Here is a 22,500-nt window from a genome sequence, read left to right as displayed (position 1 = left end):
AAGTCTCTTCTTCAGGGTTAAAAAAGAACTGTCCTTGGTAAGATGTTTTTTGTCAGAGATAAAATAATTCTATGATTATATTTGTATTTTCAAGTGTTTCTCTTCTTCGTGAATGTTAGTGATGTCAGTTATTGACTTATCGATTTTCATCACCTCTTTTCTAATATGGAGGTGCAATGGCCCAGTGGTTAAGGCAGCAGACTTGAAGTCGGAGGATCACGGTTTCAATTCCCAGACCGGGCATTGTGTGTGTTTATTGTGTTATTTCTTTACTACCCACAAGGGGCTACACACGGGACAAACAAGGACAGACAAATGGATTAAGTCGATTATATCGACCCCAGTGCGTAACTGGTACTTATTTAATCGACCCCGAAAGGATGAAAGGCAAAGTTGACCTCGGCGGAATTTGAACTCAGAACGTAGCGGCAGACGAAATCCCGCTAAGCATTTCGCCCGGCGTGCTAACGTTTCTGCCAGCTCACCAATTTCTAATATGTAGTAAATATGCCTGTGTGTGTATGTCATTTTATGTATTGTGTACTTAGCTCCAATCTATTATTTATTTGTGGGTTTAATTTATAGATAATCAAAGCTTCCTTAATTCTTAAGTTGCCGAGATTTCTATCATTGGCTTCAATAGTAACTTTAATTTGTTTGTTGGTATTTTAAGTATTGGATACATATAAGACCAAAGATTACCAGGTAACTTACTTTTAGTTTACGTTACTGCATCTTAAAATCTATTTGCATTGTTTGGCCTTTTAAATCTCTCAACATTATTTATCTAAGTTTTAATATCATTTTTGAAATAGTCACCTTGTGCTGCAAATACACCTGTCCCAGAATCCCTGCCACTTTTGGAATATGGTTTGAAAGTCATTTTCTGTAAGGAAGTTGAGGACCTTCTGTGATTTGCTCTGGATCTCAACAACTTCTGTCTCTTAGGGAAGAGATGGAAGTCCGCAGGTACCAAATCTGGCAAATAGGGCAGGTGCCAAAGCGATACCATGTTGTTTTTGGTGAGAGACTCATGAGTGAAGAGAGCTCAGTGAAGAATCCAATTCTTTGTGCTCCACAGATCTGGTCACTTATGCCAAATTCCCTTCCTCAAACACTTCAGTGTCATAGTAACACATTTGATTGACAGACTGGTCCTGCAGGATGAATTTCTGGGAGTGGCACTCATGGCAAATCTTCCATCAACATCATCATCAACAATAACAAATAGTACACCAGTTTTCTAATCTAATATCTCTTCTATTCGATGTTTCAGGACTATGAGACTCCAATTCTGGAAGCTGTTGACTCGCAGAAATCTAAAGTGAAAAGTTCACTGAAAAAGTTACGGGAGATACTCAACTACCATCGTATGTTCCAGATCGAACTGGCCAATCGTGTCAATGACTGGCAGGAAGAAAATATCATTGGAGACATCTTCATTGCATCGGTGTGTGTTTGATTCATGTCTACTGCCATGATGAAATATATTGCCTCATTTTAAAAAAAATATTGTTTTATTGGTATAGTTCTTTGTATTTGTGTTATGCATGTCCAACTATCTACCTCTATAATATATATATATATATATATATATATATATATATATATATATATATATATATATATATATATATATATATATATATATATATATATATATATATATATGTATGTATATATATGTATATAATATATACATATATACATATATAATATATATATATAATATAATACAATATTACAATATATATATAATATATATATATATTATATCATATTATATATATATATATATATATATATATATATATATATATATATATATATATAAATATATATATATATTATATTATATATATATATATATTATATTATATATATATGATATATTATTATTATTATTATTATTATTATTATTATTATTATTATTATTATTGTTGTTGTTGTTGTTATTATTATTATTGAGTGAGAGAACAGTGTGCATGCCATCAAAGTGACACTGGGGTAAAATATACAAAGCCCAGTATACCCATCATGACTACACGTCTGATAAAGGTACACCAGGCACATGCATCACAACCGTATGCGCGTAACATGGTGATCTCATATCAAGATAAACAGCACATGATCTTGCAGGAGAGATTCAGTTAGAATTTTTTTCGGGTTGAGTCGCCCATCCTGCTCAAATGGTCCTTGAATAAGGGTTGCTTGAGGATTGGGAACAAAATGCCCATGTTTCCAGAAGTGAATTAAATATCCTGGAAACAGCTGTAAGACCTTCTATTTATAAATGTCTATAGTGTACACAGCCTTGGTTTTTTTATCTCATTATGAAAAGTAAATCTTTATATATATATATATATATATATATATATATATATATACATACATATACATACATACATACATACATAAACATGAGTAAGCACATAAACGCAAAACAAAGTGGAAAAAATAGTCCTTGAATACCAACAGGAGAGTAATATATTTTTCCTTTAACATCACAAAACTGAATAACAGTTTCTTGGGATGTTTTTGGTTCATTATGTTTAGAAAGAGATGAAAAATCCAATTAAATCCAATTAAAACAAGGTATTCATTAGGTAAATCCACGAACAGAGAAAATGGTTTGAAAGTTATCCATGGGGAGGGAAAATGGTGCTAGCAGTTCCAAAGTTGGACCAGAGTGCATTCCTATTAGTTTGAGTCATGCTGATGAAAATTCCTTTTATGTATGTATATATGTATGTATTTTTGTGAAGAAGACAGATGACTCAGTGGTTAGAGTGTCAGGCTCAGTATCATGAGGTAGTGAGTTTGATTCCCAGACTAGGCTATGTGTTGTGTTCTTGAGTGAAACACTTTATTTCACATTACTCCAGTTCACTCAGCTGTAGAAATGAGTTGCGCCACCGCTGGTGCCAAGCTGTATCGGCCTTTATCTTTCCCTTGGATAACACTGGTGGTGTGGAGAGGGGAGGCTGATATGCATGGGCGACTGCTGGTCTTCCATAAACAACCTTGCCTGGACTTGTGCCTCATAGGGTAAGTTTCTAGGTGTAAATCCCATGGTAGTTCATGACTGATAGAGGTCTTTTTTTATGTATGTATGTATGCATGCATGCGTATATATATATATATATATATATATATATATATATATATATATATATATATATATATGTCGACCATGCAACAGGTTGTACTGGATTACATGTTACCAGTAGCACTTCTGAGAGCCTCATACGTGACCTGACACATATTGGCACCAGACATCTTGCTACGGCTTGTCTCTGGATAATGTCAATAAAGTGGAGAGGGACTATGAGGTTGTGCAAGCCTCATTGGACCTAAAACTCAGCACAGGCATTGCCGACCTCTGCTCGATATGTGCGTTTTTTTTTTCCCCTATATATATTTATCTTATTTTAAATATATATTTGTCTTATTTTTAGTATATATTTTCTTCATTTTTAGTATATATATTTAAAAAAAATTTTTTTTTTAAGTTAGTCCTAGAGCGCACAATGTTTCTGAAGGTCGGCAATGGTCTTCCTCGGTCACGAGTAGACGGCCATCATCATCACATATATATATGTAGCAATTAAGTCCCAAAAAGCATTTACATTTGTTTTTCTCATCTTGAAATGCAACAGAACTTTCTTTCCAGCCTAATACATTATTGTCTGTTTGCAGTTCTCAAAGTCAATGGTACTCGATGCTTACAGTGTATACGTGAATAATTTTACTGCCACCATGGAAGATATCAAGAAGCTACAGAGAACTCGACAGTCATTCAGGGATTTCCTAAAAGTAAGCTCACTCTAACTTTAAAATATAAGTATATAAGTATATATACAGGTGCTTCTCAACCACATGGTTCTGGGTTCAGTCCCACTGTGGGGCACCTTGGGCAAGTGTCTTCTACTATAGCCTCTGGCTAACCAAAGCCTTGCGAGTGGATTTGGTAGACAGAAACTAAAGAAGCCCATCGCATGTATATATATATATACACACACATATATATATATATATATATATATATATATATATATATATATATATATATATACATATATATATATATATATATATATATATATATATATATATATACATATATATATATATATATCTATATATATATATATATATATATGTATGTATGTATGTATATATTTGTGTGTGTGTTTGTGGTTGTCCCCCTGCCATTGCTTGACAACCAATGCTGGTTTGTTTATGTCCCCGCAACCTAGTGGTTTGGCAAATGAGACCGATAGAATAAGTACTAGGCTTACAAAGAATATGTCCTGAGGTCCATTCCTTCGATTAACACCCTTTAAGCAATTCTCCAGCATGGCCACAATCAAATGACTGAAACAAGTAAAAGAATAAAAGAATGTAAGTATATACCATTATAATCATCATCATCATCATCATCACTAAAAGTGGTTTGACAGGAGTTGAGAAGCTGGAGAACTGCACCAGACTCCTTTGTCTGCTTTTGCATGGCTTCCATGGTTCACACACGCACACACACACATACACACACACACACACACACACACACACACACAAGTGTACACACCACTTGGACAAGCACACATCAACTGCATCATTCTAGCATTTGCATGCACACATAAACAAGCAATAGCCTCACACACATATACACACATCCATATGCACAAACACGCACACACACACACACACACACACACACACACACACACACTCACACACGTGTACACACAAATACATGAAAGACACATCACTCCACACAGTACATGCACTAGATTACCTGTACACATACACACACATGCTCTCATACACACATACACACAAGCCCATGCATTTGCCCAAACACACATACACGTGATAACCTCACACACATGTACACACATTCATATGCATGCACACATACGCACACACGCAAACATGCACACACACACATACACATGCACACAGACACACACACATGCATGTGCACACACACCCACACACACACATACACACGCAAATACATGAAACACACATCACTCCATGCAACACATGCACTAGATTACCTGTATGCATACACACACAGACCCATGCACACACACACACACACACACACACACATATGCACACAGATGCACACATACACAAACACACATACATAAAAACAGAAGGTATATTTATTTCTTTATTGCCCACAGGGGGCTAAACATAGAGGGGACAAACAAGGACAGAGAAAGGGATTTAGTCGATTACATCGACCCCAGTGCATAACTGGTACTTGTTTGATCAACCCCCAAAAGCATGAAAGGCAAAGTCAACCTCGGTGGAATTTGAACTCAGAACATAACGGCAGGTGAAATACCACTAAGCATTTCGCCTGGCATGCCAACGATCCTGCCAGCTCATCACCTTAAACAGATGGTATATTAATCCTCACTTGATCGATCCCACTTAGTTTGAAATGATGTTGATATGTACATTGATGAATTCTGTTTTAATTATTAATCAACCAGCTAATTATAAGAAATATCTGTTTGATCTTTTATAGCAAAAGGAAACCAGTAGTCTAGACCGTCTGTCAATATTTGCCCTGATGGTGAAGCCAATTCAAAGATTCCCACAGTTTATCATGTGCCTTCAGGTAAGGAATTTTCCATTGAGATGTCTTTGATAGCTTCTGTTTAGTAGTAGTAGTAGTTGTAGTAGTAGTAGTAGTAGTAGCAGCAGCAGCAGCAGCAGCAGCAGTAGTAGTAGTAGCAGTAGTAGTAGTAGTAGTAGCAGCAGCAGCAGTAGTAGTAGTAGTAGTAACAGTAGCAGTAGTAGGTGGTGGTCGTGGTCGTGGTGGCAGTGGCGGCGGTGGTGCTAGTTGTAGTAGTTGTTTTTGTTGTTGTTTAATGAAAGTGTGTAGCCTTTTGGTTAGCATGTTCGGCTCTTGTTTCTAAGTTCATGGGTTCATTTCCAAGACCAGGAGCAAATTGTGCACTTAATCCTTTAGTATTTAAGCTGACCACATCAGGCCCAAATATTCTACCTGTTTTATTTCAAACTCACTAGATCCAGTCTCTCATACCTACCCTACAATGTCACTATAAATATATAAGCAATCACATCATTGAAGTCTTGATTCTATGAGTTACGCAACTACATAAACACCATCCCCACCAGAGCTGTAGCCCAGAGTCAGTACTGACCTCCACCAAACCTCTAGTTAAAGAGCATTCCTGACTTGACCAACCTATCTTTGTTTCAAATGCAATGTTTCTATATTAAAAAAGTAGGAAAGGACTTCAGAGAGACTTGCTGCTATTTCTGAAATTGAGTGATTTCATGAAGGCTCTAATTGAACAGACTCTCCAATTCTGACCATCTCTTAATTACTTTTTTTTCAAATGCAATATATCTAAGACAACATTATCCAGCATAGCCCTCTTCTATTTCAATAAAATACAGTATAATTTGAGGAAAATTCGATTATTATTTCTAGCAACTTCATAGGCTACATAGAGGCTTGCTTGTTAGTTCATTATAATAATGACGATGATGAGGATAAAATTGATGAAGATAATAATTTTTGTTGATTAGCCCTAGGTCAATAGATCTTATGATCAAAGCCCTGACCATTCTACTTTGATTTCAGGCATAATGCTTCTCGGATTACATTAGCAGTCTGAATGGTTACTTAGAGGCTCCCTTTGCCAAATTATGTAGTTGTATAGAAGGATTAACATGTTAATCATTATCAATATTCACTTTGTTGTTTCTTCATGTCAGGATCTGCTTAAATACACACCCAAGGGTCATGAAGACCGAAAGGCCCTCCAGCTTGCTGTGACCATCCTGGAGAATCTGGCTCTCAAATTGAATGATCGGAAACGAGAGAGTGAGAAGAAATTTGCAGCCAAACAACTATCGGTGAAGATTCGAATGTCCGCTTTCCATAACTCCTTCTTGATCCGTGAAGATGACATGTTTCATATCGTAAGTTTGTTGTTGTTGTTGATGCTGATATATATATATATATATATATATATATATATATATATATATATATATATATATATATATATATATATATATATATAAATAGCCTGGTGTAGCCATCTGGATCACCAGTCTTCAGTCAAATCGTCCAACCCATGCTAGCATGGAAAGCGGACGTTAAATGATGATGATGATGATGATGATGATATATATATCTATATATATATATATATATAGTAGGGTAAAAAATAGGATATTAATTATTCTATAATTTTCACTAGTCTCGCCCGTATATTTTTGCTTTGCTAAATTTTCTTTGAGAACTTTTTGGTGATCTTCTTCTAGCACATTTGCAGTCCACTTAGTGGTCTCTTTTATATACAGACACACACACACACACACACACACACACACATATATATATATATATATATATATATACTGGAGTAAGCATATAAAATGTGCAACAAGGTGGAAAAAAGAGTACTCAAATACCAGAGGTATTTCTAACAAAACTGTCTGATGAACGGGAAGGTGAAACTCCGAGTAACAGCCTTTTGTTATATTTCTGCTGCTTTTAAATAATGTATATATATATATATATATATATAAATCCAGAACATTTATAAAGAGAAGATCTTACAGCTGTTTCCATGATATTTTATATATCCCTTCATCAGAGACGGTGTGAGAAAATGGTTAAGCAATAGTTATTTTAGATAAGACATGAAATAGAGAGTGAAGTGGAGGAATGAAAATAGACGTGAGATATGCAGGAATATTGTATCTGCAGTTCCATTATTTAGGCACAATGATATACATATAAGATTCCTGTACCTTGTGTGTAAGTTCTGTATACCATTCTGCCCAAACAATGGAACTGCAGATGCAATATCCCTGCATATCTCACGTCTATTTTCATTCCACCACTTCACTCTCTATTTCATATTTTCTCTAGAATAACTATTGCTTGACCATTTTCTCACACCATCTCTGATGAAGGGATATATAAAATGTCATGGAAACAGCTGTAAGACCTTCTATTTATAAATGTTCTGAAATCTTTCACAGCCTTGGATTTTTATGTCATTCTGTTAATTTTTTATATATATGCATATGCTGATATATGACCTACGTTGGACTCCTCATTCACTTAATCACCGAACCTGGTGCTTAACTATAGTCTGTCCATAGCACTTACTCAGCATTGTCTGACACCTTTGGGTCTTCTTGACACCATTACCTCTCATAACCTATATATATATATGTGTGTGTGTGTGTGTGTGATCATCCTCATCATCATCATTTAAGATCCGCCTTCCATACTAGCATGGGTTGGTTGGTTTGACAGGAGGTGGTCAAGAATGAGCCTATACCAGACTTCTGTGTCTGTTTCGGCATGGTTTTTACAACTGGATGCTCTTCCAGACACCAACCCACCGAAGTGGACAGAGTGCTTTTTACATGAAACAAGCACAGGCGGGGTCAGTTTTGGCATAGTTTTTACTGCTGGATGCCTTTCCAAATGCCAGCCATTTAACGGTGTGAACAGGATGCTTTTTGTGTGGCACCAAGCACTGGCAGGGTCACCAAGTAACATGCAAGACAAAGATCTTTTGAGAGAGGAGAGAGGGGCATTGGAAGAGGAAGACAGAGATCCTTTGAGAGGAGAGGGGGCATTAGAAAAGGTGACCTTGGGTCAGATGATGAAAGGTTCAAGTGTGACGGAGAGACAGTGAGGCAGAAACAGCTGTCCTGCTGTAGAGAAAGAAGGTACATGGTTACTTGACCAGAGAGAGAGAGAAAGGGAAAGGGAGGCACACACACACACACACATACACACACACACACACACACACACTCAATCATATACACACAAAGGCAGTGAGCTGGCAGAAACGTTAGCACGCCGGGCAAAATGCTTAGCAGTATTTTGTGTCTTTACGTTCTGAGTTGAAATTCCGCCGAGGTCGACTTTGCCTTTCATCCTTTCGGAGTCGATTAAATAAGTACCAGTTATTCACTGGAGTCGATATAATTGACTTAATCCGTTCGTCTGTCCTTGTTTGTCCCCTCTGTGTGTAGCCCCTTGTGGGTAGTAAAGAAATAACACACTCACACACACATACACACACTCACACATACACACACATAAGCACACACACATACACCTATAATTATGTATGTGTGAATATATATATCTCATCATCATCAATAATCCTCATCATCATCATCTTCATCATCATCATCATCATCATTTAACGTCCATCTTCCATGCTAGCATGGGTGATGTATATATAATATATAATATATATATATATACACATACACATACATCAAACAGTTGTACTCATGTACCATTTGTGACAGATAATGAACTGTGGCTCCTTCAGCCAGTAGCTCACCTCTCTATTCACCTAGCTAGCTGTGACTCCTCACTGTTAATTAATCATTCAAATATTTACTCCAACTTAGCTTTAATTTATGCTAAATTATGCATTCCTTTTCTTCATCTCATTGTTTCCTATTTACCCTCTCACCTTACCATTAATTTATTCACAAACTCTCACTATATCTTATATCACTTATTATATTATACAGTGACATAATTCCCAGTCCATTAACTTTAATTCATACTAGTTCATTAATATTTTCCATTCTCCCACTTAGAATTGTGTATCCTCTAACCTTCTTAGCTCTAATTTATGCTGATCTATTCACTCTTCTCTTACTTCTTTTAGCAGTTATGTACTTCCCACTCTCAAATATTCAATTTATGTTAATTAATTCATGTATTCTTTCTCCTTTGTTTTTATAGGTGAATAATTGCACAAAGAAACGGCGGTTAATAATGCTGAATGATGCACTTGTGTGCATCAAGGTGCAGGAAAGGTATGTGTATGCAGATGTTATACTCGTTGATGCTAATGTTTAATCCTGGGTTAATCTTGATCCAGTACATCTGTGATCAAAGGTATAAACAACCATAATCATAATGTCCTAATGTGTCCTTTTTCAAATGGTTGAATGGGATTTGAAGGAAATTTGACTTCAATTTCCTTCAGTTATAATGACCAAGAGAGTCCCTCTTTGGAGTTGTGTGTATGTGTGTGTGTGTATGTGTGTGTGTATGCACATACATGCATACAAACACACACACACATATTCACACTCACATCTATTAAAAAATGTTTTTAAAAAAATTTCTTGATAAATGTAGGGGTAGATTTGTTGTAATAATTTTGCTTCCCATCCACACACACACACACATACACTAATACACTGACATGCACACACTGACATACACACTGATGCACACACATTAACACACACACACACACACACACACACACTGACACACACACACACACTGACACACACACACACACACACACACACACACACACACACACACACATAAATGTCAACCAATAAGAATGAGTGCTCAACAGCCACTACATTGGTGGATAAAATTTCTTTATTTGTGTATGATGGCTACTGTTGGTTTCATGTTAAGAAAAAATATGTTAATATCTTAACAATTTTTCAAGCTGATCCAGAGTCTTGAAGGATTTTAGTCAAACAAATCAACTCCAGGACTTATTTTTTAAGCCTAGTACTTATTCTATTGGTCTCTTTTGCCAAACTGCTAAGTTACAGGGACATAAACACACCAACACCGGTTGGCAAGTGGTGATAGGGAGACAAGCACAGACACAAAGACACACACACAGATATATGCATACATCATCATCATCATCATCATGTATGTATATATCTGTGTGTCTTTGCGTCTATGTTTGTCTCCCCTATTACCACTTCTCAACTGGTGTTGGTGTGTTTGTCCCCGTAACTTAGCAGTTTTATATATATATGTATACAATGGGCTTCTTTCAGTTTCCATCTACTAAATCCACTAACAAGGCTTTGGTTGGCCCAAGGCTATAGTAGAAAACACTTGTCTAGAGTACCATACAGTGGGACTAAACCTCAAACTATGTTGTTGGGAAGCAAGCTTCTTACCACACAGCCCCATCTGAGCTATATATATATATATATATATTTAAAGCACTTCCACAGAAAGGAACACAGAAAGAAACAAGGAGAGACATATATATATATATATATATATATATATATAGTTTCAATTTACAGACATACAAATGACGAAGACAGATGTATGAACAACAAGGTGTATTAATTAGACACTCGGGAAAGTGAGAAAGCCTTTTACATTTCGAGCCTATGCTCTTCAACAGAAAGGAATAAGAGAAAATAAACAGAGAGAAAATAAAAAAAACTTGTGTATTTAGCAATATATATATGTGTGTATATATATATATATATATATATATATATATTATTGTTATTAATTGATCATAATCATTTCTTAATAATAATAATGGATGTATTTGATTACAGTGAAAGAGATGGTGAGCTCATTGAACGGTACAAACACAAGTGGACTGTCCCTTTACAGGATGTACGGCTAAAGTCCAGCTGTAGCATGCTACCCAAGATGAAATCTCCATATACACTGACAGAACCATATGGCTTCCAAAGAATTGGTAAGGTTTTGGTGATACCCCACCTCATTTGGCACTACAAATATCTGAGTTTTTTTGAAGAACGTAAGAATAGCTTAACCTCTGGAGCAACCCTTGAGGGTAGCCTGTTGAGTGATACATGAGAGTAGCTTAATTTGTTGAGTGATACTTGAATATAGTTCAGATGTTACTGTTGAATGCTACTGGTTTTGTTGAGTGATGCATGAGAGTAGCTTGAAGATAACTGAGCTTGTTGAGTGACACTTGAGGGTGGATTATCTTGTTGAATGAAACTTAACAGTAGTGATACTTGTTGAGTGATACTTGAGAGTATATTATTTTGTTGAGTGATACTTGAAGGTAGTTTAGCTTGTTGAGAGATACTTAATGGTAGCTTAGCTTACTAAGTTATACTTGAGGACAGATTATTCTGTTGCATGATAACTGAAGGTAGCTAAGCTTATTGAGTGATACTTAAGTCTCACTTATTGAACGAACTCGAAGGTAGGTTAATCTATCTTCTCTTTCTCTTTCTTTCTTTCTCTCACTCCCTTTCTCAGTTTGCTTCTCTTTCTCTGTCTCTCTCTGTTTCTCTTGTTCTCTGTCGTTTGCTGTCAACAATTGTTTTTCTTTCACTCTTTCTTCCTCTATCCCAACCTTTCAGTCTATTTATCTCTTTATCTGTCTGTCTGTTTATTAATTTGTTTATTAAAATTTCAGACTCTAAAAGTAAAAATGTAGAAGACATTTATGAAGAGATCTATGCAATGAATCACGATTATAGTATATGGAGCCAAATGCACAACCTTGCTTCGTCCCTCAAACTAACATATGAAGTAAGTCATACTTTTCTCCCTGTAAAAGCACTGAACTTAATGCAACGTTTCTCAACCGGGGTTTCCCAGAACCCTAGGGTTCCGCAAAAGGTCCCTAGGGTTTCTGCAAGAAAGAGTGAGATAAGCTAATGCTAACTTCATGATCGTCATAATATATATCATTATCATCATCATCGTTTAATGTCTGCCTTCCATACTGGCATAGGTTGGACAGTTTGACTGAGGACTGGTGAGCCAGAAGGCTGCACCAGGCTCCAGTCTGATTTGGCAGAGTTTCTACAGCTGGATGCCCTTACTAATGCCAACCACTCTGAGAGTGTAGTGGGTGCTTTTACGTGCTACTGGCACGAAGGCCAGTCAGATGGTACTGGCAACAGCCACGCTCGAAATGGTGTTTTTTACATGCCACCTGCACAGGAGCCAGTCCAGCAGCACTGGCAACAACCTTGCTCGAATGTGTTTTCATGTGCCACCGGCAGAAGTGCCAGTAAGGTGACACTGGTAACGAGCACGCTCAAATGATGTTAATTACGTGCCACTGGCATGGAAGCCAGACAGTTGCTCTGGCAATGATCACGCTCGGACGCTCCACTGGTACATATATATGACATTTATCATGTGACTTATGATGCAAAAAATATGAAAAAGGTATGGTATATAATTTTTTTGTGCAGGGGTTTCTTGAGACATGTAATTTATTTTAAGGGTTACACAAGGTTGAGAAATGCTGACCTAATACATAACCTTGACTCATCCCTTGAGTGTGCATATGATGTGATTGTCTTTTCCTACAGAACATTGAGCCGAATGCATAACCTTGTATCATCACTCAAGCTATCATATGATGCAAATGATTGTCTCTCATTTCTTCTTATCAAATCCATTGGATGGTTTGTGGGAAGATTGGCAGAAATAAAGCCACGGCATGAATGTTCCTTTCTTGTTCCTGTCTCACACTGTAACACAATGAGCCTAACACACAATGTGTATTATTTCTCAAGTTGTCATGTGATTGTCTAATACATTGTTTACTATAATACTGTCTACTATAAAATTGCCTGCTATAATACATTAAAAGTTCATATGTAGCTGCGTGTTTGACAAGTTTGTTTTGCAGTTATAAGGCTTCAAGTTGGTTCTCTCCACAAAGCATTTTGGCCATTTGTCTTTCGTTATAAACCTACATCACTCACAAATCTTAAGACTGTACCCCTGCATAGCCAAATTTCAATGACTGAATCCAGTAAATGAATCCTGGAAACATGATATCTGTAACTATTGTTCTGTCTATCTGTCTGTCTGTCTCTCTCTCTCTCTCACCTCCCCCACACCCATACACACACATTTTTTCTTTCTCTCCCACTCATATACACTCTGTTACTCAGGCACAATTACTCTCATGTGCTCACACACACACACTCTCTCTTCCTCCCACTCTTTCCTATTTTTCTCTCTTCTACTCTCTTTCTCTCCCTCTCTCCCTCTCTTTCTCATTCTCTTTCTCTCTCTTACACATACTCTCTCTTATACAAACTGTCTCTCTCAATCTCTAATACACACTCATTTTCTCTATCTTATACACACACACACACTCTTTCTCTCTCTTTTACACATATTCTATCTCTTATTCTCTTTCTCTCTCTTACACATACTATCTCTAATACAAACTCTCTCTCTCTCTCTCTCTCTCTCTTATACACACATGCTTTCTCTATCTTACACACAAACACACACACTCTCCCTCTCTCTTGCCCACACAGTCACCCAGCCACTAATACCCCACCTCACTCACAATTGTTTTGCTCTCTTGTTGTTAACTCAGTCATTAACCAGTAACTATTGTTGTTATGCGTCTACATCCACCAGGTCCTTAACGAAGAGTTAATCAATGGTATATTGAGTGACCTTCAGCGCCGAATTCAAGTCCAAACTGAACAAGTCCAGCTTGTGAATAACTGTATCATAGAACTGGAGATTCCTGACAAGTAGGTCTAAAGTCTTTTATTACTCATTTACTCTTTTACTGCTTTCAGTCATTTGACTGCGGCCATGCTGGAGCACCGCCTTTAGTCGAGCAAATTGACCCCAGGACTTATTCTTTTGTAAGCCTTGTACTTATTCTATCGGTCTCTTTTTGCTGAACTGCTAAGTTACAGGGACGTAAACATACCAGCATCGGTTGTCAAGTGATGTTGGGGGGACAGACACACAAACACACATACATCATCTATATACATATATACGATGGGCTTCTTTCAGTTTCCATCGACCAAATCCACTCACAAGGCTTTGGTCAGCTCGAGGCTATAGTAGAAGACACTTGCCGAAGGTGCCACGCAGTAGGACTGAACCCGGGAACCATGTGGTTGGTAAGCAAGCTACTTACTACACAGCCACTCCTGCGCCTATATTTATTAATTTTTTCTCTTTAATTCTTCGTCACATTTGGTGAAAATGATGCTGCTGTCAAGGATGAAGGACTCTTGTTCCTATTCAAATTTTAAACAGTCTGTTGATGGAGTCTCTAAAATGCTATATGAAAAAATGGCTTGACCCCTAAATCCCAAAACAGCACATGAGACCTTGTTTATTATTGATTTATTGATCATATGAGATCCTAAACCAAGGTGCCATGTAAAAAACATTGGTATGGGTGCTGGTGCCACTTAAAAAGCACTGGTAATAGTGCCATGTGAAAAGCATCCAGTACACTCTGTGGAGTGGTTGTTAACAGGAAGGGCATGAAGCCATAGAAACCAAGCCAAAACAGACTATGAAACCGATGTGGCCACTTGCCTTACCAGTTCCTGTCATGCTGTCCAATCCATGCTAGCATGGAAAACAGACATTAAATGTTGATGATGCTGATGATGATGAATATCATCATCATCATCATCACTGTTCCAGGGTAATATGGTAATGGTCAACTGTGAATCATGTTACGCTTATCGTGGATGGATGGATAGATGAATTGGATGGATGGACAGACAAAATTTCGTGTTTATTATCATAGACTCTTCAATTGAGTCAAATACAATTCTGATTATGTAAAAGAAAGAAAGGAAGCTGGGTTGATGACCTTCAAATTTGGTTTTGTTTTATTGTTGTTATTGTGTATGTTTCAATTTATTTAGATTTCAATTTTGTTTTGTTTCAGATCAGGAAAAGTTTGTGAAGTTTTCCAGACATGGACTCCAACAATGAAGCAACATTGGTGCCTGGATTTGGCCATTGCCAAATTAGCATTAAGTATGAAAAATCACACTTTATCTGCTTATTTATATATATATATATATATATATATATATATATATATATATATATCCACATTTATATTTACACACACACACACACACATGTATATACACACACACACATATATATATATATATATATATATATATATATATATATATATATAATCAATCCAAAAATGAACAAGCAAAAACAAACAACAATGTGAGGACATGGAAAAAGTACAGTGTTATTGGACGCTCAGGAAAGGAAAGAAAAGAAAAGAGGATTTCACGTTTTGAGCGGAGCTCTTCATCAGAAATATAGAAAAAGTCCAAAGAAGGGAAGACGGAGAAAGAAAATTGTCAACGATGCACACGCAGTCACATCGTTGGCGATTTTCTTTCTCCGTCTTCCCTTCTTTGGACTTTTTCTATATTTCTGATGAAGAGCTCAGCTCAAAACGTGAAATCCTCTTTCTTTTCTTTCCTTTCCTGAGCGTCCAATAACACTGTACTTGTACCACATCCTCGCATTGTTTGGATTGACTATATACCGCCCGCTCACATGGACCTCAGCCTTCTGACTGACTTTGGAGATACCTAATTCCTGGAATTCTTGTACCTCTGGATTACTGTTCCTGTTCATTCGGATTACACCACTCTACACCTTGAGTGGAAATCATTTATACATACATACATGCACACACACACATACACACATACTCACACACACACAAACACACACACATACTCACACATATACACACACACACACACACACACACATGTATATAAGGAGATGAATAAGAGAAAATGGATCGAACAACATTCTTTATTTCATATCACTACAATTGTTTCAACATGCTTTAAACACCCGTAATACATTGATGAGATGATATTGTCAACATATTGTGTAATCACTCTCCTTCATCAAAGGGGCAAACTGTGTTTCTCCATTGGTTATTTTGAATATACTCTTTGTTAGATCGTACTGTCATTTCACTCTACAAAAATAAATACACAAAGCAGGGTGCTATTTTCAGCCTCGGGTATATAATTTTTAGCAAGTTTATTTTCTAGAATGGGTGGAGATTATTGTTTACGTAGGTCCAGACACCCCAGAAAAACAACTTGCTGAAAACTATAAAAAGCCAAAATGAAACAAAGTATAGAACAGTCTGTTGAAGGTTGGCAGGTTGGAAAGTCACAGTTACCCCACTTGTAAAAGTCTAAAGAAAAATATGTACTCTGCTAAAAAGTTTTGAATAATTCAGTTCAATGCTAAATTGCTTTTATTATAACTTCACATAAAAGCAAACATTAATAAATACATATATATGTGTATCATCATCATCATCATCATCGTTTAACGTCCGCTTTCCATGCTAGCATGGATTGGATGATTTGACTGAGGACTGGTGAACCGGATGGCTGCACTAGGCTCCAATCTGATTTGGCAGAGTTTCTACAGCTGGATGCCCTTCCTAACACCAACCACTCCAAGAGTGTAGTGGGTACTTTTATGTGCCACCGGTACGAAGGCCAGTCAGGCGGTACTGGTAATGGCCATGCTCAAAATGGTGCATTTTACGTGCCACTGCACAGGAGCCAGTTCAGCGGCACTGGCAACGACCTCGCTCGAATGTCTTTTCACGTGCCACCGGCACAAGTGCTAGTAAAGCGACGCTGGTAACGATCACACTCAAATGGTGCTATTTACGTGCCACTGGCATGGAAGCCAGACAGCTGTTCTGGCAACGATCACGCATGGACGGTGCTCTTAGCGCTCCACTGGTACAGGTGCCATCACGATTTCGCTTTCACTTGCCCCAACAGGTCTTTGCAAGCTGAGTTTAGTGTCCAACGAAGGAGAGTTGGCATGGATGCCAATCATCGAATTTGGTTCGATTTCGATTTCACTTGCCTCAACAGGTCTTCGCAAGCGGAGTTTAGTGTCCAATGAAGGAAAGGTACACATAAGTGGGCTGGCTACACCCCTGGCAGAGGCCTTGGATTGTGGCCTCACTTGGCTTGCCGGGTCTTCTCACGCACAGCATATTTCCAAAGGTCTCGGTCACAAGTCATTGCCTCGGTGAGGTCAAATTTTCGAAGGTCGTGCTTCACCACCTCATGCCAGGTCTTCTTGGGTCTACCTCTTCCACAGGTTCCCTCAACCGCTAGGGTGTGGCACTTTTTCACGCAGCTATCCTCATCCATTCTCACCATATGTCCATACCAGCGCAATCATCTCTCTTGCACACCACAAGTGATACTTCTTAGGTCTAACTTTTCTCTCAAGGTACTTACACTCTGTCTAGTATGCACACTGACATTACACATCCATCAGAGCATAATGGCTTCATTCCTTGTGAGTTTATGCAAGATGGGTTCTGGCACCATGTAAAAGCCCCCATGCCAGAGCTGCATGAGAGTACCCAGTACACTTTGTAAAGTGGTTTGCATTAGGTAGGGCATCCTGCTGTAGAAAACATGCCAAAGACAGGCATGGAGCCTGGGCAGTTCTTCAGCTAGCTAGCTCTTGTCAAGCTGTCCAGCCTATGCCAGCATGGAAAATGGATGTTAAATGATGATGATGATGATGAGAGTGATATATATTGTAACCTATATTTGTCTTTCTTCTAAAATAATTTTGGCCTTATAGCATAAACAAAGAAGTGGTAGTGAGACGAAGAACGTGCGCTTAACTAAGATAACTGTGTATATATTTAGATGTAATAGCACTACAAAGAAATCATGTATTTATGAGGTGGGAGTGTGAAAGTGAATAAGAAAGTATCAGGTTTGTGGTTATACAAAGCAGCAAGTTAAGGAAAGGGGAAGGGGTGAATGTATTAAATTTTACAGGGATGTTGAGGAAGAGAAAAGAAGAAAAATTATAGGTAAGTTGGAGGAGGACACATATTAACTGCACAAGGAAAACTGCTGATGGCTACTTTAATAAAGTAGAGCACAAACATGTTTAAGATTCAATAATTTCAAGGTTTTATTATTTTCTATTTTTATTTATTTGTTAATGTGAGAAAATAACGATTCATCGGTAGGCTTCATTTCTCCTGTGAAATACATTTGAAGTAAACTTGTAACACAAAATCTTTTGCGCACACATTTATATATACATATACATGTATATATGTATGTATGATGTATATATATATATATGTATTTGTGTATGTATGTATGTGTGTATATATATATATATATATAGAGAGAGAGAGAGAGAGAGAGAGACATATTTAAGTATATTTACATCTATCTACCTATATATATATATATATATATATATATATATATATATATATATATATATATATATATATATATATATATATATATATATATATATATATATATATGTATGTATATATATATATATATATATATATATATATATATATGTATATATACCCATACATACACATATATACACACATACATATACATATATATATGTGTATGCATATATGTATATATATATATACATATAAACATATATATATATATATATATATATATATATATATATATATATATATATATATATTAATAAATTATAGGGTAGTAAAGAAAATTTTAGAAATTTTATTTACCACCAGTGGTCTAGCGAGAGTAAAAAAACAGTCAATAGACTATGTATTATTCATTAGAAATGAAGAGACGCCTATAATAGGACATCTACTCGCTAGAAATAGCAGCAAAAATACTACATACCACAAAAGTTAGGGATAATTTCGAAAGGAAATGAAAAATAAAAACTTTTACCAATCTATATTCTGTACCATGGTTTCAAGTCAATTTTAGTAAGATAAAGATTATATCTTACAAGGTCGGACTATCGTCAGCAGAATTGACCAGACAACATATGAAGCACGAATCAGTACGCAACATGGTTCGTGTTCTTATGTCTAATTTTTCAAAATATACCGCGTATTTATATACCGCGTAAATACGCGGTATATTTTGAAAAATTAGACATAAGAACAAGAACCATGCTGCGTACTGATTCGTGCTTCATATGTTGTCTGGTCAATTCTGCTGACGATAGTCCGACCTTGTAAGATATAATCTTTATCTTACTAAAATTGACTTGAAACCATGGTACAGAATATAGATTGGTAAAAGTTTTTATTTTTCATTTCCTTTCGAAATTATCCCTAACTTTTGTGGTATGTAGTATTTTTGCTGCTATTTCTAGCGAGTAGATGTCCTATTATAGGCGTCTCTACATTTCTAATGAATATATATATATATATATATATATATGTATATGTACACACACACACATACACACACACACACACACGCACTCATACGTATATGTACATATCTCCCTTTCTTCTCTCTAGGTCCTCAAAACCAACCTGGCTGGGATGTACCAGTTTTAAACACTGATCAGCTGACCGAGAGCCTTTCTGCCTTCCATGTTAGTTCCTTAGCCATTGACGTGTCAACCCACATGAGTCAGGTAAGACCAACATGCTTGGACATTTACTCCTTGTGTCTATCTTACATTTAACCTACTCCTCATCCTAGCTCCAAACAACATACAATGTACTACAAACTACAATTTCTCTCTACTTCATACAAAGCTCAACCTTCCTATATCATCTGTTTGTTCTTATATTCTTATATTCTTCCATTCTTTTGTATTCTTTTCTTTCTTTCAGCCATTGGTCTGTAGCTATGGTGGGATACTTCTTTGAAGAGTTTGGTTAAATTTTAAAAAATCAACCCCAATTTTTACATTATTTAGAAATTTAAAGTCTGGTAATTAATGTTATCAGACTCCTTTTCTGAATAGCTAAGTTAAGGGAAAGGGCTATAAACAAACCAACCCTGGTTGTCAAATGGTTGTGGTGCTGGAGGTCAAACACAAAGACACACACACACATGCATATATATATTTACACTCACATGCACACATATGTATGTATGTATGTATGTATGTATGTATGTATGTATGTATGTATGTGCTGACAGCTCCTTAAAGAAGTGTCAAGCTCTCACAGTTGATGGAACATGTAGAAGAGGGAGACTCTGGGAGACATTGGAGAAAGTACTGAAAGATGATCTCAGAACGCTGAACCTTTCAGACAAGATGACAAAGGACCAAGATACCTGGCACCTTGCTATACTCAGGAAGACCAGTACTCCATAGCAAAAGTGCTAAGGCCACACATCTTGGTCATGCTTGTGTGGTGTCATGTAAAAGCACCAAACACACTCTTTAAAATGGTTGTTGTTAGGAAGGGCATCCAGCTGTAGAAACCATGCAAAATCAGACAGGAACCTGGTGCAGCTCTCCGGTTTGTCAGCTCTGGTCAAACCATCCAACCTATGCCAATATGGTAACCAGACATTAAATGATGATTATGAGGAGGATGCATGTATGTATATATCTATATATATATATGTGAACAGAAGGTATATTGCTCAGTAGTTAGAGCTTTGGGCTCACAATCATGTGGTAGTGAGTTCGCATCCTGGACTGGGTTGTGTGTTGTGTTCTTGGATAAGACATTTTATTTCACATTACTCCAGTTCACTCAGCTGTAGAAATGAGTTGCCACGTCACTCGTGCCAAGCTGTATCAGCCTTTACTTTTCGCTTGGATAACATTGGTGGCATGGAGAGAAGAGGTTGGTATGCATAGATGACTGCTGGTCTTCCATAAACAACCTTGCCTGGACTTGTGCCTCAGAGGGTAACTTTCTAGGTGCAATCCCATGGTCATTTATGATCAGTGGGGCTCTTTATTGGAGAGCATCTAGCCATAGAAACCTAGCCAAAGCTAGCATTGGAGCCAAACACAGCCTTCTAGCTAACTGATCTTGTTGAACCATTCAAATTATGCCAGAATGGTATATGGATGTTAAATAATAATGATAATGATGGTAACATACATTGACACTGGGTTTCCACACAGTTTTTGTCTTCTAAATTCACTCCAAAGTCATTGGTCAGCCTGGGGCTATAGCAAAAGACACTTACCCAAGGTGCCATGCAGCGGGGCTGAAACTCAAACCACATTGTTGAGAAGTAAGCTTCTTCATCACACAGCCATAATAGTAATAATAATCCCTTCTACTAAAGACACAAGGCCTGAAATTTTGTGAGAGGGGACTAGTGAATTACATCGAGAGGGGACTAGTCAATTACCAATGTCTCACTGGTACTTAATTTATCAACTCTGAAAGAATGAAAAGCAAAGTCGACCTTGGCAGAATTTGAACTCAGAATGTAAAGATGAATGAAATACTGTTAAGCATTTTGCCCAGTGTGCTAATGATTCTGCCAGCTCGTCACCTTTTTAATCATCATCATCATCATCATCATCATCACCATTTAACGTCTGTTGTCCATGCTGGCATGGGTTGGATGGTTTGACCAGGGTTGGTAAGCTGGAAGGCTGCATTAGACTCCAGTCTGATTTGGCATGGTTTTCTATGGCTTGATGCCTTCCTAATGGCAACCACTCCAAGAGTGTAATGGGTGCTTTTACGTGCCACTGGCATGGGTGCCATTTTCATGACACCAGTTTCTGCCACGACTGCGATTTTGCTTGGCTTGATAGGTCTTCTTCTCAAGTATGACATAATACCAAAGGTTTCGGTCATTGCCTTAGCAATACATATGGAAATTCCAGTTATTTTGAAAATTATATGATAAAATATTATATTTTTCTGAAATATTTGATTCTTGAGAAGATATAAAAATCCACATGGACAGTATTGAAGAGGCAATCAATCACTCACTCACTCACTCAATGAATGAATCAATCAATTGATTAATCACTCTATCTATCTATCTATCTATCTATCTATCTATCTATCTATCTATCTATCTATCTATCTATCTATCTATCTATCTATCTGTCTGGCT

General features: G+C 36.9%; 1 protein-coding gene across 4 annotated transcripts in view; it reads left to right on the top strand.

Annotated features, from left to right (window-relative positions):
- LOC106873305 (rho guanine nucleotide exchange factor 10) overlaps positions 1–22,500 on the top strand; it is a 170,300-nt gene that overhangs the window by 136,376 nt on the left and 11,424 nt on the right. For all 4 annotated transcript variants that reach the window (XM_089353614.1, XM_089353615.1, XM_089353616.1 and 1 more), the window contains 10 exons: positions 1,277–1,450; positions 3,700–3,816; positions 5,549–5,641; positions 6,772–6,978; positions 9,800–9,873; positions 11,404–11,549; positions 12,249–12,364; positions 14,231–14,349; positions 15,522–15,613; positions 19,965–20,083. In XM_089353614.1, the coding sequence (XP_089209740.1) occupies positions 1,277–1,450; positions 3,700–3,816; positions 5,549–5,641; positions 6,772–6,978; positions 9,800–9,873; positions 11,404–11,549; positions 12,249–12,364; positions 14,231–14,349; positions 15,522–15,613; positions 19,965–20,083 (1,257 nt within the window). The remainder of the gene's footprint in view (positions 1–1,276; positions 1,451–3,699; positions 3,817–5,548; positions 5,642–6,771; positions 6,979–9,799; positions 9,874–11,403; positions 11,550–12,248; positions 12,365–14,230; positions 14,350–15,521; positions 15,614–19,964; positions 20,084–22,500) is intronic.

This window comes from Octopus bimaculoides, chromosome 6 (assembly GCF_046866305.1).
Source record: "Octopus bimaculoides isolate indiv1 chromosome 6, ASM4686630v1, whole genome shotgun sequence".
Taxonomy (NCBI): Eukaryota; Metazoa; Mollusca; class Cephalopoda; order Octopoda; family Octopodidae; genus Octopus; species Octopus bimaculoides.
Note: the sequence above shows the minus strand (reverse complement) of the source record. Positions and strands in the feature narration are given on the sequence as shown.